This window comes from Trematomus bernacchii, unplaced genomic scaffold, assembly GCF_902827165.1.
Source record: "Trematomus bernacchii unplaced genomic scaffold, fTreBer1.1, whole genome shotgun sequence".
Taxonomy (NCBI): Eukaryota; Metazoa; Chordata; class Actinopteri; order Perciformes; family Nototheniidae; genus Trematomus; species Trematomus bernacchii.
This window is the reverse complement of record NW_022987739.1, coordinates 29,226,189-29,250,695: the sequence shown is the minus strand read 5'-3', so window position 1 is coordinate 29,250,695 and position 24,507 is coordinate 29,226,189. Positions and strand designations below refer to the sequence as shown.

Here is a 24,507-nt window from a genome sequence, read left to right as displayed (position 1 = left end):
ATCTATCTATCTATCTTAGGCCAATATGCATAATGAGTACTTTTGTTACTTATATGTTGAAGCTAATACGTTTGTACTTTACTTGAGTAACATTTTGAATGCAGGACTTTTACTTGTAACAGAGTATTCCTGCACTTTGGTACTTCTACTTTTAATGAAGTAAGTAAATAAGTAAGTAGGTAAGTAAGTATGTAAGTAAGTAAGTACAATTTATTTATAAAGCGCTTTTCACAGACATTGACAAAGCATTAAAACATCATACGAATAAAGACGTGCTAAAAACACAAAAGCCTACATAGTGAAAAACACAATAAACAATAAAAACACAATAAAAACATACAATAAAATAGAATAAAGCACACAAGTTACCCAAGTACAAGATCTGAGTACTTCTCCCACCTCTGACTCATTTGCTATCCCGTATTGCACTCGCCAGGTGGGTGGAACACCTCCCGCCGAATCTTCCCCACAACAACTACATTTCCCACGAAGCCTTGCGCCGTGCCCAAGAATCCGTGGAAAAAGCGATTGCGCCTGCGTATCCAGACGTGGCAACGGCATCATGGCCTCTTGGAACCAGCGCCACGGGAGTCGGATGAGAGGAGAAAATGTTCATGTTGGTGCTGCTGGTGAGTCAAACAAACCCCGGTGTGTGTGTCCGGTAAACGGTAAGGGCTGTTCGGTGCCTGCATGCACATGGCGGAGGGATTTGTGTCCGGTAAGAAGCGTTAAGGAGGGAAAACCGACAGTAGAAATCCGTCTCCATAGCCTGTCCGTGCAGGAGGTAAAGTTGACAGCCCTTGACTGAACTTGGAAACAATGTAGTAATGCTTTGAGGGCTGTGCGGTTGTTGTGGTAAAGTCACCGGGATTTGAAATGTAGCTGCCCACATTAAGCGGGGTTTTCCTGGCCAACGGTCGCCTGTGTGCCCGGTCCCTCCCCTGTGAGAACCAGACCGTCCAGGGAACTCGGTAACACCAACAGACCTGAGGAACTTATCTTTACCTCAGCTTAACTCCATGTTTACTTTCATTCACTCGGTAGCATATAACTCCAGAGGGGGGAGAAGTACTCATATCTTGTACATATACGTACCAGAGTGTAGGAATACTCTGTTACAAATTAAAAAAAACCTGTATTCAAAATGTTACTCAAGTAAAAGTACTCATTCTGCACAATGGCCCATTTCAGAATAATATAAAGTACAGTAGTATTCTCAGCTTAATCAGAGGTGGTTGAAGTACTCAGATCTTGTACCTAAGTAAAAGTACCCAAGTATTGGCATCAACATATACTTAAAGTACTAAAAGTACTCATTATGCAGATTGTCCCATTTAAGAATAATATATTATATGTTTTGGTTATAATTATTGATGCATTAATGTGTTTATCAAACTGGTAAAGGTGAAAAAAGTATTCTTAGGTGTTGTGATTATATTGTTTTTCATTATTAATGAAATAAGTAACTAAAGGACTTGCATCAATGTTGTGGAGTAAAAGTACAATATTTACCTCTGAATTGTAATGGAGTAGAAGAAAGTAGTAAACAATGGAAATACTTAAGTCAAGTACAAGTAACTCAAAGTACTGTAAACCTACTTAGTTGGTTAACGTTTTCCAGACCTGATAAACGTTCTCTTTATCTCAGCATACCATCTTTAAAGTGTATCTCTTCTTAGTTTCATTCACTCGGTAGCTTAGTGTTAATACCACGGCATAACTCATTTTCACAGAAACTGATCGGTTCAGCCAGCTGAGTTTGTAAAGGGAATTGAAAGTTCAAAAGTTTCTGCTACTCTCTGTTGGGTTGTACTAGTTTCTGTCCTTAACAGAAGTGCCCTTTGGAAGAAGTATAGTATCCTCCATGTCATGTGACTGTTAGAAGTGAATTGGTTAGTCAGTGCAAATCTTAACTGCATGGAAATATAGTGGTCATTTGCAAATATGATTCAGAAGTGAACAGAGCTGCAGCTGTTGTATTGTGCCTTCATCTTATCTGATAATGAAAATGCATATGCAAATTTGCAAAGTCTAAACTAAGTTATGTTTTCAAATTGCCCCAGTCCAAAACACAAATATTTTATTCACATGTTTGGTTTTTTCTGATAACTTAAGTAAAAGCTCTATGAATATTGTGTTAGTTTTATTTTGTGTCTATTTTCTTTAGTGTTGGGAAGAGTTGTATCTTCAATTCAGGAAAAAGTTCACAACAAAACTTGACTATTAGCGGGTTTCTTTGGTATTATGTTGTACTTTATGCTACATACCTGTCTCCATACAAATTAAACAGTCCTCAGTAATTATTCTAAACACACCGTCCACTTATAATATTCCTTGATCTTATCCCTCATTTAAAGATTATATCTAAACCACTTTCAAGTAGATCCATTCAATGTGCTTCTCAGTGGCCAATGTATTAGGAATGCATAGCTGAATCAAATCAAGTACATCAAGAAATACTTCTTTCATATTGTAAAGTGTTCCCTATAAATTCAATTGTCACATGAGTATAAACCAGGCCGTCTCCTGTCCAGCTTCCTGTTGCAGTACAGTCACTGCAAACATGGGTGGATCTTGGGTGTGTGTGTGTGTACAGTGTCACGGTTTGACATGTTGGTACCGTGCCAAAACTGACAGGCTGTCAAAAGAAATGGTGACAAGGTTAACATGCTGAGTAGCAGCTTTTGTTTGTACAGCCACACCAAATACACGGTGTAGTAAAATGACTTACCGGGTAACATAACCTTAGGTCAAGTTATCATATTTCATATTTGGTGATTGCCTTGTCTGGATGTTGAGGATTCTCTCAAAACATGTGTATGTATTGTTGTATTGTGTGCGGATATGGTATTTTATTGCATTGTAAAATTAGTCATTTTGGCACTTTTGGTTGGCAAAAAAAGTGTGTGTGTGTGTGTGTGTGGTGTGGTTGGTGTGTGTGTGGTGTGTGGTGTGTGTGGTGTGTGTGTGTGTGGTGTGTGGTGTGTGTGGTGTGTGTGTGTGTGTGTGTTGTGTGTGTGGTGTGTGTGTGTGTGTGTGTGGGTGTGGGTGTGTGGTTGTGTGTGTGTGGTGTGTGTGTGTGGTGTGTGTGTGTGTGTGTGTGTGTGTGTGTGTTGTGGGTGTGTGTGTGTGTGTGTGTGGTGTGTGGTGTGTGTGTGTGTGTGTGTGTGTGTGGTGTGGTGTGTGTGGTGTGTGTGTGTGGTGGTGTGTGTGTGATTCACAAAGGAGGCTACAAACCACTGCAGCACTTAGAGGTCATCTGTCTGGGTGGTGGAGGTCTGCTGTCAAAACAATTCAATCCAAACTTTCTACACACACACTTAACAATTTATCTGTTGCCCATGGCGGGTAAACTCTAAATGTTTTTTCGGCCAGGAATAATCAATGTGTTTGACCCGACCTATTTTCAGTGACATGTTGTTACCAGATTCCCATAATAAGTAAGGTTATCAGCCATGGGGAGTGGCCCTTATTGATTTGCTCCCCAAAAACAGATTCTACTTCCCTGTTTATCTAAAAGAAAAGTTTTTTGGGGAAATGACCACCCACACTCCAATTAATGCCTTTTTAAAAATCTGTTTACGTTGGGAAGTTATCTTAACAATGTAGGCACTGACACCTATGATACATCTTCATTACAATTCCTTAGAGTCAAGGTGATTTGTTTCAATGTTGTCCGAACAACAGTCGAGAAAAAACCCAAATGATCTTTTTGAAATAATATTGAACAGAAAAGCTTGGACCAGTGAATGTTTCATATCTGATATAGTGGATAGTTATTAGAAAGCATTTTGAAATCGTAAAAAAGGTTGGATCCGCATCAGTTTGATCCCACAACAGAAGCAGTTTGGTAGCATGTTAGCACGCTAATCGTCTTCCCTGTCTTCCATTGATACTATCTGAAGTGTAATAGATGCCAAAACTGCTAATTGACTGTTCCTCTGCTCATTTGAAAGCTAAGAAGCTTCTCTAGATCATCAGTTTGCATGTGGTATCGGATGCTGTGTCCTTACAATCAGCCCGTCCACACACCTGTACGGCTCATTAGGCCCAGGAAACCTGAGGCAAGTGCCTGATAAACTCTGGTGTGATTTGTGCTGACTCAGTACTGCCCCTTAGAACTAGATGCCATTTCTGAAGCAGATTAGTGACACCAGATGGAGGGTGTGGGCTCGTAGGCAAGGGGCTAATCACCTGCTGCTTATTGAGTCACAGTTTTACAGCACGGGACATACCTTTATGGCAAATAAGGCAGTAGTGCTGCTTCTGAATCTGTCATTTATAACTCTTTGTAGGACAGCTGTCAGCACAGTGAAGTTATTTATATTATTGTAACATGACGTGTCTATCCTTACTTGGTAGAATAATCACTCTTTATCACAACCATGAGAAGTGTTGGCTTTACAACAGCATATATGTTGTTCAGCTATATACGTAACGGGACTTACCTTTATGGCAAATAAGAAAGGCGGATGAATAAAGTACTGATATATTTTATTCTCAGTTTGAGTCATGTTATCAAAAAGCTTTACCCCATCTATGGTTCCCGTTTGATCGATGATGAAAGTGTTTCAGGTAGATTACAGTTATGAAAATGGATTCAGAGGTTCACACTTGGTTCATGCCAGTTGACATTTAAGCTGATGTCTGATAGTGAGCGCAGATTATGTGGCATTTGAACAGAGCTCATGTTTTGATCACGGTGGAAACGCTGAATTCAACAAGGTCATTTTTAATGAACTCTTGCCTTTTAATGTTGTGAGCCGGCAATACGTATGAGATTCAATTGGCTTATCACACGTATCGGTGTAAAACCCAGTTTAAGAGGCACACGTACGTCTGATAGAATAACTCTGCGATGAATCCCACCTTCTCTAAGGTCATAATGTTCAGTCTGTGTGAGACGTTGATGCTTCAGATTTGAAAGCTGACTGTGGAGCTGTTGAATTGTGTCTTCAGAGTTTGTATCATGTCATTACAGGAGATGGTGAAATAATGGAAACACTGGCCTACTTTTGGTCTCTTTTCTTAGATTGTTTAGTATAAATATTGGTATTTTTACCATGTTGAAAATGTAAATGTTTTTCTAATGGCCTGTTTAAGTCACAAAAATCAGAATCTACTCAAATTGTAGCGAGGAATAGTTGTTAAAAACTTGTTTTGTCTATGTCCTGGCCAAGATTTGAAGGCTGTTGTCTCTTTAAAGTGGACCTATCATGCTATATTTGAATAATATAGTGTAGGACCATACCTATATAAGGCATATTTATACTTTTTTTTTCTTCAAAATACCAAACAGATCATGCATTTTAGCCATGCCTCATTTTGCTCAATTTGACAATTTCTAGCTCTGGGCAGATTCAGTGAGAACAGCACCACCTACAGGCCTGGCATATGTACTACAGCGTCTCCAGCGCTTTCGAACGGCAATGGCCGTGGCTGTCTCCTCCTGATTGAGTGGAGTTGGCCCAATAGCCGTAGCGCCACCGTCCTGACGTCAGGACAGTGTTCAAATCTGGATCAGTTTTTATCAGATCCGTTGCAGCCCCTTTTTTAGAGATTTGGGTTGGATGGAGGAAAATAGAGAGGGTTGTGTTTCTGACACTTGGTGAGTTCCCTGGAACACCGGGGACACATATTCATGTAGAAAAGACGTACAAAAGTGCATTTTGCATGATAGGTCCCCTTTAAAGGAAACATTTAATGCAGAAAGAGCTTCGAATACGAGCAGAAATGTGTAAACATGTTGTATTAACACCTAAAATACACAAATGGGAATAATATGTATTTTTGAGAGAGGAAAGTTTCCGAAAAATCCATGTGATGAATTTCATTTCCACTGAACTATTGAGAGATAACTATACAAGTGTTTTTATTAACACTGCCGTGATCTGATAAAAAGGTGGTTTATCATCACTTTCTCACATTAATCATTTGCAGTTCAAGTTTAAAAATGAATCGTACAAGCGAGCAGAAGATGAGATAGCAGCAACACGCGAGGAGATAACTCGGAGACATGGAAATAAATCCTCGTCACAGCACATTTTTACTATCAATTAATTTAGTTACTTCCATCCTTCATATCACCGAAATGCACTTCCCTGCTTCATTCAAGTTCTCCATTTTAGCTGCTTGTGTGTTACATTGTAAAAAAACAAACTCCAGTTTAGCAGTAGTGCTGCTTCTGAATCTGTCATTTAAAACTCTTTGTAGGACAGCCGTCAGTGAAGTCAAGTTATTGATATTGTAACGTGACGATGCTTAGTTAGTAGAATAATCACTCTTTATCACAACCATGAGAAGTGTTGGCTTTACAACAGCATACATGTTGTTCAGCTGCCCCGACTGTATGTGTAGGTTAAAAAAATGTCATGCTGCAGGAAGTATTTAGTGTCTGTTTGCACATTAACGTTAAGTTATTACCCGTGTTGTTGTTTTTTAAAGCCGTGAATGACCGTCGGTATGTTTACAATGTGTTCAATACAGTATGCCGTCTACGGTCACTGTTCAAAACACAATCAATACTTCTAAGAAACCGTGACGGTAGAGAACTCAATAGTCTATTTACACTTAGTTTGTGTAGAGTTGGCATTTTGCTCAAATAAATCAGTTGTATGGCAAGCAGATATGTATCTATGTCAAAGTAAATATTCCCTTGATGAAGATGTTTTCATTCCTCTGGAGGGGACACAGGGATTTTAGCCTTTGCAGACCATTTACATGCAAAAACGTATATAACACACCATGGGAAAGGGCAAACCCCCCAAAAAAATCAAAGTGCCTGTCTGAAAAATCCATCATTACACTCCTTAAACCTGGCTCTGGTTTGTTTGTGATGATCTTATGCAGTAGTTGGCAGCTGTGTGCATGTTGGATTTATAATGGTTATGATGTATTTCAAAGTTAGGCCAGAGTGTTGCCTATAAGAGTGTCAAATTGTCCTTAAAATCTGTTCAAAACACTCCTCATAGTACCAAAGCCCCACTGGAAGAAGCATGCTTTTGTGAACATGATTTATTGGAACATACTTAACATGGATGGATTAACGGTTGACAGTCCTGTTGGAGTGGTGGTAGATATGTTGACTTCTGTGAATTAGCACGCTATACATTTCAGCCATCTTGCAAGCCTAATGGAGGTTTTGATCTGAGGATTCCTTTAAGCATCCTTCCAGAGAATGGAAGAAGAATTGGGAGGGATGCAACCCTCTCTAATGGTCCCACATGCAGAGCACACAGCACACACAGTGAAATGTGTTCTCTGCATTTAACCCATCCTAGTACCAGGGGTCTAGTACGAGGAGCAGTGGGCAGCTATTGCACAGCGCCTGGGGAGCAATGGGAGGGGGGGGGGGGGGAAGGGGGGTGTCCGGTGCCTTGCTCAAGGGCGAACTGGTGAACTGGGACCTCTCCAAGTAGCAGTCCACACTCCATATTTTAGGTCTGGTCGGGGACTTGAACCGGCGACCCTACAGCTCCCGGTCCAAGCCCCCTACTGACTGAGCCACTGCCAGAGAAACTGACCAGCATCTCTCAAAGTTACATCAGAATCAGGCGTGTCGTTTTTCAGTAATCCAGTTTGTTGCTGCCAAACAAAACACATCTTCTGGGCTGAGGCAATAAGACAGCCTGCAATCATTTCCTAATCTTCCTCACGCTCTCTAAATGCCCACCTATACAGGACATGTGTCACTGAGCCACCCTCATTACCCCTCCCCCCCCCCCCCCCCCCCCCCCCCCCCCCCCCCCCCCCCCCCTCAGTGTGATTTTCATAGGTCTCAAAACAAACAGTGACACAGCTTGTGTTTATCTTGTCTTCACATAAAGCTAATCGGCCTCATGCACTGACATCATCGAGTGACAAAATAAATGGAGATCAACACAATAAAATGCCTCGAGCATATTGTATCTGTTTGTATGAAACACAAGGTCTCTGTTCATCCTTTTGTCTAAGCACTTTGTCTCGTCTATGCTCATTTAGAAGTGTACTGGTGTGCAAAGTGTCCTTCTTTAAGATTCCCATCAGCCTCCCTCAGGAGAGCACCCAGTTGAGAATTAAAATGAGAAAATGAGCCTGACAGGTGCTTGTTTTCATTCCAGGTGATATCACTCATCAGGAAGGATCCGCTGAGCGAGCAGACGATGTTTTGTGTCTAATTTAGTCCTCCGTAGGCAGAAACAAAGAGCTTTTTAATGAATGGTGATGGCACGGAGACCATTAGAATGCAGAGAATTCACTTCATATGGCTCCGGTGTAATCAGTCTTGTGTTTTTTTTTTAGTGCTCTTTGATTAAAGTGCAAGCTTCTCAATATGGGCTTTGTTACCCATATTAGGTGCTACACACCATTAGCCCAACTACCAGCGTTTGGGAAAGTCGAATGCACCATTCGGACTAATGAAGCAGATGCACCCATCTGTTGCTTACTTTGAAGCCACCTTTAGCACAGGTCCACACTGAAGGCAACATCCTGTCTCCTTTGAGCCATGGGAAAATAAATCAGTTTCCATATAAAAGCTGTGTTGAAGCTTGGACTGCACAATTAGGGGAAACAATTGCGGTTGCGATATTTGTTTTTAGCGACCCAACGGAAGTTTATTGTGAAATGCGGCCATATCTCCGGCTAGGAAGGTCGTATCAACGTGCTCCCGTCTCTAGCACCCCCGCAGCCCGAGCTACGAGTGAAAGAACTAAACTTACATGAAACGTCCGTTGGGTTGCTTTAAAGTCAAGCTTCAGTTTCAGATTCACCCTGTAATAGATGTGAAACATGTGATGGAGCATTACTAACCTGACTCAGATGCTTTGTTTCACCAAACCATCTAGGAAAGCTCCACTGGAAGCCATTTGGAAAAGGCAGGCACTTTCAAAAATACTTGGCAGGTGATTGGATCAATCTGTCTATCACCTTCTATCATGGGCCACTTCTGATTGGTTAACAATGGCTGGTACATGTGGAGCACAGCACTTCTGATTGGTGTGGATGACTGACACACAAGAAGAAAAAAATTGCAGGCTTTGCGATTTGATAATTGCATCATTTCAAATTACGATTTCAATTTAAAATCGATTCATAGTTCAGTCCAAGTTGAAGCTCTCCTATAGCTTTCCACTTCAGAGAAAATATAACAATACTACTGGACTACTGCAGTCAGTGCTATAAGAGTGTAGGTCTGCATCAAACTCTTTCACTTAGATCTAACTGATACCCCTCATAGCTTTGACATTTTAATTTCATAACAAGTCTTAAAGTCTAAACCCTCCCGGTGGCCTGTGAAGGTTTATTACAACTAACATTTTGACGGGGAGAATAACAGCAATGTTTAACAGAAATCAGCTAAAAATGTGAGCTTTTTCAGATCCTGGCACTTCAGGGTGAAAAGAAACACTTCCTTTTCCTTTTTGGAGATTGTTTCCGTATATGTGCAGGGTCTACGGACAGAGGGTGTTGTAGGGCTGTGCAATTAATCTTATTTTAATCGATTACGATGTTGGCCTGCCACAATTACGAAAACAACATAATCGAAAAAAACAATTATTTTGCTTTGCTAGGGTGTGACCGTGCACTGCAACATATTTGATCTAATTAATTTTGGTCTCATTTATTTGTATTTATCATATTTATATATGTTTAGTAGCTTGGGGAAGTGCGCTCCAAAATATTTGTTGATCTTGTTTATTGGTATTTATTATTTTGATATTATTTATTTAAAGGTGGGGTAGGTAAGTTTGAGAAACCGGCTCGAGATACACTTTTTGTTATATTCCATGGAATGCTCTTAACATCCCGATAGCAATGAATATCTGAAGTGCTTTGACAAAAAATCCATAAAGAAATATCATCTGTGGAAGCTGTAGTACTGTAAAAAGCACGACCAATCATCTGAGCCGGCCCGGCTAAAATAACTGGATGGCCTACCTGCCTGTCAGCCTTCCATCTGTGCACAAACTTATCTCGTGCCCTCATTGGTCATGTGCGCGTTCGTGTGTGTTGGAGGAGGGGCTCTGTAAGGAAGTGGCAGATTTTTTTCGGCTGTGTATTTTCAAATTCTAGCGCACTCGAACTGGTTTCTCAAACTTACCTACCCTACCTTTAAGTGTATCATTTATTTTATTTATTTTTGTATTGGTTTTTCAGTTGAATTATACGTTCAGGGTAATCAACAGTTAAAAAGATACTGTTCAAATTATTATTTGTATTTGCTTTAAAGTTCAATAAATTGATTTTTTCAAAGTCAATGAATAATCGTATTTAATAATCGTGATATCAATTATTGACCCAAATAATCGTGATTATGATTTTTGCCATAATCGCACAGCCCTAGGGTGTTGAAGCTGTAAAGCAACTAATGTGTGATATTGAGCTCCTCAAACAAAATTAGATTCATCAATCCATCTAATGTCAGCTTTCTATACTTTGCCAACATATAGAATAGAATTGGAGGAATGAAACCCTCTTTAATGGTCACACATGCAGAGCACACCGTGACATGTGTTCTCTGCTTTAACCCATCCTAGTACCAGGAGCAGTGGGCAGCTATTGCACAGCATCATAAATGATTGTGTTTTTGTGTTTCCTCAGGTGTGGCTGCTGCCGGTGCTCGAGGCGCTGAAGGTGTCTCCTCTCATAGAGAAGGTCAGCGACCACAAAGACTTCAAGAAGCTTCTGAGGACGAGAACCAACGTCCTGGTGGCGTACACCAAGACAGGTCAGAGAACACACACTTCCACATCTAACATGATCTCATGTTTAGCAGCATGCATGTTTGGTTTAGCCTCCGTGTTTCTATCAAGGGAGGAGAGAACATCCAACTGGATTCTAATAAACTGGATTGAACTATATATATCTATCTGTGTGTGTTATATTGCAATGAAATATAACTGAAAAGGTGATTAGTTTTGTACTGCATTGCGGTTCATGTGCTGGATTATTGAATGACTTTGTGTATCGTTTGACTTAACTATTTGTGTTCCTTTTTTGACTATTATTTGTCAGACTTGTTTCTGACTGGCACCCCACCCATTAAAATAAGGTCAAACCCGTTAAAATGTACAGTAATCATAGAAAATGCTTATTATCTTAATGACTTTTATACAGCTTGTCACTGTAGAGGTCGTTGGAAAAACCAATTAACACTTGTCATATCTAATATTTCACAGACAAAATATATGATATTCAGGGTTCTTACGGTCATTAAAAACCTGGAAAAGTCATGGAAATTCAAAATGCTAATTCCAGGCCCTGGAAAAGTTATGGAAAACAATAATTTTCCCAAAGTTTTGGAAAAGTCATGGAAATGTAACTAAAGTTGCATAAAATATAATTTATATTTTATCTAATCCCCGAAATACTGTATCGTATAGTAATGAAACGTAAAATGGCATTTAACTGACGAGGTAGTTTGCTGGTGAGAGATTTGAGTTGCTTCAGCGTGTAGAAGCTAGTAAGCCTATTTGATTTGTTTTAGATAGGCACAACATGTTTCATATGCAGACCTTATTTTCCTGTTCCATGTTAAAATAAACCATTTTCAGTGGTACCGCTGAGAAAGAGTAATTTTTTTGGTCATGGAAAATTAGGTAAAGGTCATGGAAAAGTCATTGAAAATCATTGGTGAAAAAGTGTATGAACCCTGTATATATTTAAAGATGCATTTTGTGTCTTTTTTTAATGCAAAAATCACAATTGTCAACTTATTTTATTGATAAGCAAATCAAGCTTTAAGTGCTGATGCATTATGAACTTGTACACGTGCATTATTAAACACAATTAATTTACATTTTTAGGTACTTGGTTAGCAGCCGTCACCAATAAAGCCTTTAGCTACGTTTAAAAGACATCCAAACAGCTTCAATGTGTCATTAATAAATAATTTGTGACAACAGAAAATAATGATTGCACACTTACAAATACAAACTTTTGACTGTCTCGAACCCACATTATATGTTTTGTCCGACATCTTGATTTAGAGAACTGAAACAAGTTGCAGATAATTTCACATCTTAATGCCATTTCCTTTAAAGGTGGGGTAGGTACGTTTGAGAAACCGGCTCGAGATACACTTGTTGTTATATTCCATGGAATGCTCTTAACATCCTGATAGCAATGAATATCTGAAGTGCTTTGACAAAAATCCATAAAAAAATATCATCTGTGGAAGCCGTAGTACTGTAAAAAGCACGACCAATCATCTGAGCCGGCCCGGCTAAAATAACTGGATGGCCTACCTGCCTGTCAGCCTTCCATCTGTGCACAAACTTATCTCGTGCCCTCATTGGTCATGTGCACGTTCGTGTGTGTTGGAGGAGGGGCTCTGTAAGGAAGTGGCAGATTTTCTCCGGTTGTGTATTTTCAAATTCTAGCGATCTCGAGCCGGTTTCTCAAACTTACCTACCCCACCTTTAATTATGTGTAGTAGCATAAATGCAACATTATCCCAATAATTCCTACCTTATGCACACAATACACAATCAAATAGCAAGTGTAAGAGAAAGTAATAGCCATAGATGTCATTGTCATCATTGGTGTGGGGGAAACTTCTGAAGCAATGGGAGTCAGGACTCAGAGAGACACGAGGAGAGCTGGAGCTTTGATGACAAACACTGACGGTTTATTTGGAGCTTTGGCCGGAGAATTCACAAGACATGTCGGGCCACGAGTTGACCACACGGTTGAGATGCCACAATCGATTCTGAAGAACCCCCAGACCCGTGTATTTAGCTAGTTCAGAGAGAATAATCAACATTGAGCAGAACAAGATAGAATGATAACACCTCTATCAGCTGACGCTAACAGGCAGGAACAGGGAGACAGAACACTGAGAGCACAGCAGCCAAGGTGACAGGTGCGTGTGCTCAGTCAGGACAGAACTGATAAACTGGGTCAAAGCTATGGGCCTTAGAAATTATTTCCCCAACAATTGGTATGTCCCAATTTTTCACACTCAATTAATTCTGTAATAAGGAAATGCAATTGCACCGTGGCCCTTTGCCCAAATCTGATACAACAGATTAAAAAACATTTTACCCCAGTATCTTCGAATATATTTAAAATTAATGTTCTGTGCAGATGTAGCCTGCAGCGTGCTCTAAAGGGGGAGATCTCAGGGTTTTATCTCCGTAATGAACTTAGAAAACACTTATCTCACAGAATTAGAGAGTAAGCGTTAAATAGAAAAAAAACACTTTATGCAGTCAAACAGAGCTTTAAAGCAGCGTCTTCTTCCGAAACATTAGGGAACCCTTTCGGTAGATTTCTATTCCATTTGCATAGTTCTCGGAAGACTGCACTCAGCAGGCTTGTTGATGGAGCTGCTAGAAATTACTAATTTTCCATTTAAAAGAGCCTCTCATGCCTCAATAAATTACACAGGACTCTGAGAGCCCCACAGCCAAAGATGTATTTGTTTTATTATTCATGTCCCACATCAGCGAGGTCATTGGATAAAGGCTTCCAGTATCGAGCCGGCTCTGATTGATCACTGGTTGCAGCATCACTGAGATGCTCTCAGAGGCTCCTCTGCTTTTGCACGTTTTCGTCCACGCTGGTTTAATGTCTTCCTCACCAGCCAATTATCTGACCACTTCAAGCAACATTACATTCAGTAAAAAACACTATTGCACAGTTCTTGCCCATCACCAGCCTCTGGCCCTCTGCAGTAAGTCACAGTCAGTGAGTTTTACTTTGTTTTGAGGACATCAAGTTTTAAAAGTGAGCGTAGCAATAGATGCTAAAGAGTGGTGCAGCAGGCTAACCCGAAAGCTAGCATCGCAAGCGCTTATTGGACTAAAAGCAATGGTATTTTTACATTAGATGTTGGAATATTGCAGAAAATAAGCTCTCTGAAAAACAGGCGTTTACCATACTGACACGTTTTATTCAACAGGATCATCTCTACATATTAAAACCACTATTACGCTTTTTGTAAAATAAATAACTAGCTATAAACAAACTACAGCACGGTCACATGACTTCACGTCACCACCGCTAAGCTAAAGGTCGCTAATGTTCGGTGTGAAGACGTTTAGTAGTCTCATTTAGTCACTTGTTGGTTTTTATGACACGTTCAAAGCTTCAGAAATTCACCAGTGGAGTATTTACTGACGTGTTTTAAATCTCTTCAGCTTGTGTTAACCACAGACCTTATTTTTTGGCATTTAACTTTTCGAACAAACGTTGACCTAAAAGACAAGGGAAGTGATAAAAATGCGAATTAATTTCCGGGTTTTAAGACTCGGACCCCATTTACACGCAAACGCATACGAAACGAACCGAATACGATATCAAAAAAGTCTTCCGTTCACACGAGACCGCTCGGGAGCGCTGGAGACGCTGTACTACATATGCAGGGCCTGTAAGTGGCCCCACAAAATACACCAAAGGCAGCGAAGAAGACCCCCGAGCATGGTTGCCATGGTTGCCCTTCTGTTTATGCCCCGCGGTGGATTTAGCAACATGTAGTTCATGTAATTCTCCATGTACACTTGTTGCTGATGGTTGTGGTAGAGGAGCTATAGATTTTGCACTAACATCTGTAGCCTGGTCAGTAGCTACTGACAGTAGCTACTGACCATGCTACAGCAGGGAGCGGGAGAGGCGGGGCTATGGCTTCATCGTTATCAGGAAATGATCGTATAGGGCGTACACACTGAGCCGTTTGACCCCCCAGAGCGTTCCGTTTGCAGATCTATCCACCTTGGGACCCGTTATCGTTTGCGGGGTCCGTTTCCGCGTTTCCGTTACGGCCTCGTGTGAACGAACGGGCTATATGCGAGAGAAAAGTAGCGGATACAACCGTTTGCGTTCTCGTGTAAACAGCACCTCATTCCTGCACCATTCTAAATATGATATTAAAACATCTATCATATATATTTTGCTGTATCAATTATATTGCAATAAACAGTAAATAAAACATAGAGAATACTTGTATATTGAATTTCCACAAAACATGCTATACTGTACCTGTTGAACATTTTTGATCAAGAGATGAAATTAGCTTTAATGCAATAGAAACGTTGGGTCATATTGCCCAGCCCCAAGTGAGCATATTTGAAATTCCACCAGCCATAATCTGCTCCATACATGGTTATACAGTAACTGATCCTGAACTGCCAGATGTTTTTGTTACAGAGCGAGACCCTGGGGAGTCATGTCAGTGCCCCCAGGTCTAAATATAGCCTGGAGCTCAGGGAGGAATTGTTCTCTTGCAGTGAATAAAACACATTTGGTTTCGGGGGGGGGGGGGGGAGTATATTAATGATGTATTGTATTACACAAGGACTACACGTTGTTTACTTAACTCGCGGGAATCTACTTCGCTTGCCATATCTGATGGAAATCACTAATATAACCGTGTGTTGTTGTTGAAGCTGGTACAGTTTATTACACTAGTTTCTCCTCTTTCCTAACACAAAGCAAAGTCAGCCATGTCTCCTCTCTGACACAGTGCATTGTGCAAGTCTCCAGTGATTATAAACCCTCCATGTGGTCCATGAATGAGTTCACACTCGTGTTCATCATGTCTTAGGATATGGTGGGAAGCAGCATGCAGCAGGTACAAACTCCAGATCCCCAAAACACACCTGCTGTGCTTCCTCCGTTATCCGAACAGTCGGTGTGCTCCAGAAGTCTTTGTGCCCCCAAAATATAATCCTCCCATCCCCTGCTTAGCCACACTATTGTACCACGTTGAAAGCTAATGTAACTTAAACCTCCTCCCTGAACCCATCAAGCTATTGGAAACCCCTCTTCCATCCCAGTCTCAGTGATCTCTTTCTTCTGTACTCGGGCCTTTTAGTAAGACAGCGAGCTTCACTGTAACTCAACCCCCCCCTCGTCTCGTTCGGACATGACAGTGTTCCTCTGTGTCCGCCAGCTTTCTCCTGAGCTATTGACCGGTTTTGGTGACAAAGCTGACCGTGGTTTATTCTCTGTGTCTGCAGCTACATCAGGGGACTCTCACCTGAAACTGCTATCCGACGTGGCCCAGACAGTGAAGGGCCAGGGGACGATCGCCTGGGTCAACTGTGGGTAAGTAATGGGATTTTTAAAAACACGTTGTGGGACTTCTTCTCCCTCCATCACGCCCATTGACTCCTTGTCTTTTTTCGACTTTACGGCCCCTCTTGTACGAGGAATTTTCTGACGGCAGTTAAAAAGGCAGAACAATTTACTACTCCCAAGAATGTCTCCACAGCCATCCATCTGCACAATTTATGGCTTCTCCTTTTTCACCGGGGTGTAAATGGCCTTATTCCACCGGCTCCTTTGTGAGGGTGTAATTTGACAGCAGGCCACTCACCTATTGGAGAGCTTTTGAAGCCGGGGCTCTAATGGTTTTACATCTCTTTGTACCATTTAAGTTCTCCCTTTTCACTTCTCCCTTTTGTGTACATATTATCTCAACATGGTTAATGATTAATGGAGGCAATGCTTCTTCTCTGCCCTCCGAGAGTGAAGCCAAAATATGTTCTTTGTCAGAGTTTCTTAACATTTCTTTGAGTCATTTGTTTAAATCTGGTTGAATGTCTCCCATCAAGAGGGATTTTTATGTTGTTTAGTTGCGTGTGCAACATTTAAAATTATCAGTCACTCTGTTGGCGTATTCAAGAGGAATTATTTGGTTACAGCGCAAACAACACAAAAGTAAATACAGTTATATATAAAGAAAAAGAAAATCTGCTTACAGTTCTGTTTCATATGGGGTGAGAGGATGTATCCATAGAGCTCTTAATGTTGCTCCAGATTGATGCTTTTAACTTCAACATTTAAAAATCTTCCCGGGTGAGCATGCCCCCCGGACCCCCCTAGGTGAGGTCCACCCCCCCACTTAAATCATGTTCACATGGATAGGAAACTAAACACATTTGCACACATCTTGTGTCCATATCTTTCTGTTTTGGTGGTCATGCCACGCCGTTAGGGATGTCCCGATCACCTTTTTTGCTCCCGATGATTCCGATCATTTGATTTTGACAATCTGCCGATACCGATTTTTCCCGATCCGATCTTTATGCAATGCATTAAGAGAAAGAAAAGGAAAAAAGCATTCAAGTTGTCCCTTAAGGTTATTTTTGTATTTAAATGACAGTACTCAACTACCCATTCTATCCAACATGGATATATATATTCTCTGTCCCGACTCCCGAGGCACCAGCTGAACGTAGCCTCTCGTTAGCTTACTGCTACTATTAGACACTGCGCCCTGAGAAATAAGCAACCAGGTCTATGAAAACAAGCCCAAAAGAAGCAACACATACATGATGTTGTGTAATTTTAAACCAAAACTAAGGCCTCAGGATGACTTTAAGACGTGAACATGGTCATTTTTGTTTTGTAACATTAAAAAAAATTAAAAAAATTCCCAATCCCCGATCTTTTTCTCCCAATTCCGATCTTTTGAAAATCAAGTGATCGGCTCCGATCCCCGATCACGTGATCGGGACATCTCTACACACCGTGCACGTGCATGCATACGCAAGTCATGGTGAGATATCTGGATTAAGAGGTTGCTTTTTCTTTGCACAGCATGACAGAAAGGCCAAATTAATGGGCTGTGATTTTAGTATTTTTAAGCAGAAGTTGAGTTCAATCATTTGTACGGCCCTCGGAGGATGTTATAAAAATTGAAATGGCCCTTGAGAGGAAAAAGGTTCCCTACCCCTGGCCTATAGGGTCATTATTTTAATACTCATAGTTATTTGATACTCGTTCAAATTCAGGGGACCAATTTGGCACCAATGGCCAAAACATTCATTGCCTTGCTTTGAGTAATATCCACATGTTTTTCTTTGTTATTGGAAACAAATGATCTCATTTCATTTGTAAATGTTTAAACACAAGGACACGTACCAAAACCCGGCATAAATAAAACAATACATTAACTAAATTTGGCACGATAATTGTTTCCCTCATCAAAAACAAATTAAACATAATCACTGAACAAAGGAAAACTTTCTCTCACTAAATGGTCTTTTTAGTATAATAGAAATAGACATTATACCAAATGATTTAATACAGAGAGATTGATAATCGTATCTTTTCTGTCATTGTTAATGTAATAGTTGAAGGGTTTTTGACCTTATTGGACAAACAAGCTATTAATGATGTCACCTTTAGGTCTCAGTAACCATTAATAGCAATTAATCAATTAACGAAAAAATAAAAACAGGTATTTAGTCAATTAAAACAGTCATTTGTTGCATTTAAAGTCCTATAAAAAGTGATATATTTCTGGTTTAAATCTGTTTTTCTATTCTCCACACCCTCTTCCCTGCAGAACGATCCATCTGTCATCCTTAACATTAGAGCACATCTATCTCCAGTGTCACAGTGGAAGTGTTTCTCCCACTAACCACAGCTCCCTCTGCTCCCCAGTGACCTGACTTTAGCTTGTTGTTCTTTTTTTCTTTCCTGGTGTTCGGTTCCACTTACTTTATTTAATTCTTTTCATACCTGTCAACCCATCAACTGCATGAACCAGAGAGGAAAGCATGTATCATAGAACAGGAAACTGTGAGGAAGGCTGTAACTCCCCTTTGACACCGAGCGCTCATTGCAGCATTCACAATCTCTCTCAAGCTTATCCGGGATCCAAGACGGAGAGGAAGAGAAACTAAACTCAGAAGTTCACATTCCTCTTCAAAGACAACCCCATGATTTTCTATTTTTACTGTTTACTTTTGACTTTGGAGAGTATGGTGTCCTCTCTTTCTTCCTCTGCCAACAACTCCATATTAGGAAATGCTGTTAAAGGTCACCTATTATGCAAAATCCACTTCTCCATGTCTCTTCTTCATCAACATGTGTCCCCTCTTCTTCATGTCTCTTCTACATCAACATGTGTCCCCTCTTCTTCATGTCTCTTCTACATCAACATGTGTCCCCTCTTCTTCATGTCTCTTCTACATCAACATGTGTCCCCTCTTCTTCATGTCTCTTCTACATCAACATGTGTCCCCTCTTCTTCATGTCTCTTCTACATCAACATGTGTCCCCTTCTTCATGTCTCTTCTACATCAACATGTGTCCCCTCTTCTTCATGTCTTCTCATCAACATGTGTCCCCTATTCTTCATGTCTCTTCTACATCAACATGTGTCCCCTCTTCTTCATGTCTCTTCTACATCAACATGTGTCCCCTCTTCTTCATGTCTCTTCTACATCAACATGTGTCCCCTCTTCTTCATGTCTCTTCTACATCAACATGTGTCCCCTCTTCTTCATGTCTCTTCTACATCAACATGTGTCCCCTCTTCTTCATGTCTCTTCTACATCAACATGTGTCCCCTCTTCTTCATGTCTCTTCTACATCAACATGTGTCCCCTCTTCTTCATGTCTCTTCTACATCAACATGTGTCCCCTCTTCTTCATGTCTCTTCTACATCAACACGTGTCCCTCTTCTTCATGTCTCTTCTACATCAACACGTGTCCCCTCTACATCAACATGTGTCCCCTCTTCTTCATGTCTCTTCTACATCAACATGTGTCCCCTCTTCTTCATGTCTCTTCTACATCAACATGTGTCCCCTCTTCTTCATGTCTCTTCTACATCAACATGTGTCCCCTCTTCTTCATGTCTCTTCTACATCAACATGTGTCCCCTCTTCTTCATGTCTCTTCTACATCAACATGTGTCCCCTCTTCTTCATGTCTCTTCTACATCAACATGTGTCCCCACTTCTTCATGTCTCTTCTACATCAACATGTGTCCCTCTTCTTCATGTCTCTTCTACATCAACATGTGTCCCCTCTTCTCATGTCTCTTCTACATCAACATGTGTCCCCTCTTCTTCATGTCTCTTCTACATCAACATGTGTCCCCACTTCTTCATGTCTCTTCTACATCAACATGTGTCCCCTCTTCTTCATGTCTCTTCTACATCAACATGTGTCCCCTCTTCTTCATGTCTCTTCTTCATCAACATGTGTCCCCTCTTCTTCATGTCTCTTCTACATCAACATGTGTCCCCTCTGTGTAAAGAGACTCTGAAAGTTTCAGGAACAAAGTGTCCCCTCTTCTTCATGTCTCTTCTACATCAACATGTGTCCCCTCTTCTTCATGTCTCTTCTACATCAACATGTGTCCCCTCTTCTCATGTCTCTTCTACATCAACATGTGTCCCCTCTTCTTCATGTCTCTTCTACATCAACATGTGTCCCCTCTTCTTCATGTCTCTTCTACATCAACATGTGTCCCCTCTTCTTCATGTCTCTTCTACATCAACATGTGTCCCCTCTTCTTCATGTCTCTTCTACATCAACATGTGTCCCCTCTTCTTCATGTCTCTTCTACATCAACATGTGTCCCCTCTGTGGAAAGAGACTCTGAAAGTTTCAGGAACAAAGATTCTCTCTCTTTTTGTCCTGATCCATTTTTATAAAAACCTGTCTGAAAATGAGCTGATCAGATTTGGGCCACTTGATGATGTCATAACGATGTTTTGTCTTGTGTAACCATTAGCCAATCAGCAACCAAGGTAACCCCCCCCCCCACCTTATCACCTGAATCTCCTCCTAGAGCACCATTGTGTTCTTTTTAACCAAATCTCTCTCAGAGGGGCGTGGGGAGGGCTCCTTATTTTCATCTAAAGTAACAGACAGAGAATCAGCACTTTTGAAACAGGGCTGAAACAGAGGGGATTATGGGTAATGCTGCAATGATCTGTTTGGTGTTTGGAGCCAAATACTTCAGAGACATGTTCTGTATATATCTGAGACCTATAATATATTGATGACAAACAGTATAATAGGGGACCTTAAATGCTAAGCAGAAGATTTCTATTTGAAACCCAGCCACATTTCTGACAGGAGAGCTAGAGTTATCCCGGTTCATCACTATAGGACACACAGATCCGGAGCCAGGCTCTGTAGAGAAGGCATTGTGCTACTTGGCATGTTTCACCACCGTCTCAAATGGGCCACTTCCCAATCGAACCTCCAGCTGTGAGCCCATGGTGGACAGAGGGAGAGTGAGAGCAGTCCGCATATCACAGCGTGAGAACGGTCTGCGCTGCCAAAGGAAAGAGGGCCAGAATGACACACTTTGAACAGATGACAGGCACCTGAGTGTTGGCCAACTGGGATCCACCAGGAAGGATGAGCTCATACAGGAAGGGAAGCAGAGATGTTAAAGTACACACATCCTTTACTCGAGTAGAAGTACAGATACTCGTGTTTCAAAATACTCTGGTAAAAGTAGAAGTACTGACTAAACTTCTTTACTCAAGTGAAAGTAAAGAGGGCTTTGAAATGTACTTCAGTAAAAAGTACCCATAACTAGCAGCTGTTTTAAAGAGTACCTGACCTCCCTTTATATTAATAGAACAATAATGTCATTGTTAGCTAATGAATGTTTCCATGCTGAACAACGGCAACATGACAACGTTTTAATTGGTCCCCTCTTCTTTAGAGAAGACCAGGAAATGATGGATACACGGATCGTGTTCAAATCAATAGGCACGCAATGACTCTAATAATAATGATCACGCCACCAAACACACATTCAAACTAAAGGAACCAGCCTGTTTGGAAAATGTAAGAAGTAGAAAGTTCAGGTATTTGTGTTCAAAAGTAAGAAGTAGAAGTACAGGTATTTGGGTTCAAAATGTAAGAAGTAGAAAGTACAGGTATTTGTGTTCAAAATGTAAGAAGTAGAAAGTACAGGTATTTGGGTTCAAAATGTAAGAAGTAGAAAGTACAGGTGTTTGTGTTCAAAATGTAAGAACACTACTAAGTCAAAGTAAAAAGTGGTCAGAAAAATAGGTAGTGGAGTAAAGTACTGATACCAGAAACATGTACTTAAGTACAGTAAGGAAGTATTTGTACTCCACTACTTCCCACCTCTGAAGGGAAGTACAGTGCTCACGACGAGAACGGTACAAGCAGGATCTTGTCTGGATCAATGAGAGCAGCTGAGCACAAACAAGCACAGCACGGATTGGGATTTGTGTTTTGGAAGAGTTGTAATTAAATGGCATGCAGGGGCTTCATCCTTTTTGCATGATGAATCCATAATTAATCCGTCACAAAAAGGGTCTCTGTTGCACAACCTGATTGCCAAGGTTTTGGAAATGCCGTTGCACATTTCAACAGTAGTAACCTCTTTAATATCAAACTGATAGATATATATAGATAGATAGATAGATAATAGGAATAGATAGATAGATAGATAGTAGGTAGATAGTAGATAGATAGGTAGGTAGATAGATAGGTAGATAGATAGGTAGATAGATAGGGTAGCTCTATAGATCGATAGCTGGGTGGTCGGTCTCGCTCGGTCGCTCGATCGGTAGCTCGGTCGCTCGGTCGCTCGCTCGGTCTGTCGCTCGTCGCTCTCTAGGTCGCTCGCTCGGTCGCTCGCTCGCTCGGTCGCTCGCTCCGCTCGCTGGTCGCTCGCTCGCTCGGTCGCTCGCTCGCTCGCTCGTCCCTCGCTCGTCGGTCGGTCGCTCGGTCGCTCGGTCGTCTCGCTCGCTCGCTCGCTCACGGGTCGCTCGGTCGGCTGCGCTCGCTCGGTTCGGTCGGTCGCTCGCTCGGTCGGTCGCTCGGTCGTCGGTCGCTCGGTCGCTCGGTCGCTCGGTCGGTCGCTCGGTCGTCGCTCGCTCGGTCGGTCGCTCGCTCGCTCGGTCCTCGCTCGCTCGCTGGTCGGTCGGTCGCTCGCTCGGTCGCTCGCTCGGTCGCTCGGTCGCTCGGTCGCCTCGCTCGTCGGTCGCTCGGTCGCTCGCTCGGTCGCTCGCTCGGTCGCCTCCGCTCGCTCGGTCGCCTCGCTCGCTCCCGGTCGCTCTCGCTCGGTCGCTCGCTCGCTCGCTCGGTCGCTCGCTCGGTCGGTCGGTCGCTCGGTCGCTCGGTCGCTCGCTCGCTCGTCGGTCTCGTCGGTCGGTCGCTCGCTCGCTCGGTCGGTCGGTCGCTCGGTCGGTCGCTCGGTCGTCGGTCGCTCGGTCGCTCGCTCGGTCGGTTCGCTCGGTCGGTCTCTCGCTCGGTCGGTCGCTCGGTCGGCTCGCTCGGTCGCTCGCTCGTGTCGTCGCTCGCTCGGTCCTCTGTCGCTCTCTCGCTCGGTCCTCGGTCGCTCGCTCGCTCGCTCGGTCGGTCGGTCGGTCGCTCGGTCGGTCGGTCGCTCGGTCGTCGGTCGCTCGCTCTGCTCGCTCGTCGCTCTGTCGCTCTGTCGCTCTCTCTCTCGGTCGCTCGCTCGCTCGCTCGGTCGCCTCGGTCGATCTCGCTCGGTCGCTCTCTCTAGGTCGCTCTCTCTCTATCGCTCTCTAGCTCGCTAGGTCTTTAATTGAACCTCATTTGGGAATTGTTTGCCTTGGACAGCAGGTTCGACCCCATATTTTACGAACAGGATTCAAATATTTATAGTGAATATATGCGTTTTTCAACTGGAACCCAAAGACCTCAACATTTGTTATCGTTCCAACAAATTCTGAACCAAATATTTGGAACAGTGCACTTCCTCAATGATGCTGTACACACCCAAGGCCTATTTGAACTAAAGGAGTAAGATACAAACTGATTTTTTATTTATTTCAATCCTCAGGGTTGGCGAGAACAGTCTTTCTCTTTTTTCTCTCTTTCACTTTTGTGATGAGTAATTGTTCTTTACCAATATGTCTCCTGGAGCATTATGACTTATTCCAACAACACATGATTGGACCGTTGTTTTTCTTGGCATCTGCTGCAATGTTACAGTCTCTATATCGTCACCTCATCTGTTTGTCAGCACCTTATTACTTCTCGTCCGCCTTCTCCTCTCCTGCTCAGCCTCCACTTCTACCAGAACAGTTGTATACTTCCTGCTCTGACGCATAGACTGAGGTTACCCTAGAGATGAATGCACAGCGGTGCTTATCATCCGACGGACTGGTCTCTGATGAACTGCCATTAATTGCCTTTGTGTGCTGAACACTAGCGAGTCATTCTCACTTCTTTGGTCTTCCATTTGTTCTGAGATTTAGGCGTACTGCTGAGTCATTGGTTGATTCAGAGAAAGGGCAGATCACAATGGCATGCAACTTTGTTTTTCTGTGAGTCAGTCTGACTGTGTGAGTAAGAGACTGAAAGCCCATATCCATTGTTGTACTCGTCAGAGCCAGGACATGTAACCTGGCCTTTGCACATTGCTGCAAATCGTGCCTTCTAACAATACATGATGGTATTTCATGCCAGGACTGACCAGCTCAGTCCAGTTCAAACACAATAGTAAGCCATGTTTTCTCCATTATCTATATCGGACTGAGCGTCGCTAAATACCTTTTTTTGAGGATAAACACATCGCGAAAGTACGGAAGAAAATATATTTGAGATCTGACCAATAGTGATTTTTAATCTGTTTAAAAAAAGTCAAGTCAAGTCTTCAATTCTGAGATTTTCCGACGTTTCTTTTCCTCAGAAACTTGACTTTTATCTCAGAAACCTAACCATTTTTTTTTTTTTTACTTTTGGTCTCAACCCAAAACGAATGTTCTCATCTGGCCCTAATACTCTTCCCTACGAAAGCCTGCCAAATTGCACCA

At 42.0% G+C, this 24,507-nt stretch overlaps 1 protein-coding gene across 1 annotated transcript in view; it reads left to right on the top strand.

Moving 5' to 3' along the window:
- The first annotated feature begins 523 nt into the window (after window positions 1–523).
- pdia5 (protein disulfide isomerase family A, member 5) overlaps window positions 524–24,507 on the top strand; it is an 89,911-nt gene continuing 65,927 nt past the window's right edge. The window contains exons 1-3 of the mRNA XM_034147372.1: window positions 524–629; window positions 10,582–10,708; window positions 15,942–16,029. Coding sequence (XP_034003263.1) covers window positions 609–629; window positions 10,582–10,708; window positions 15,942–16,029 — 236 coding nt within the window. The 5' untranslated portion in view covers window positions 524–608. The remainder of the gene's footprint in view (window positions 630–10,581; window positions 10,709–15,941; window positions 16,030–24,507) is intronic.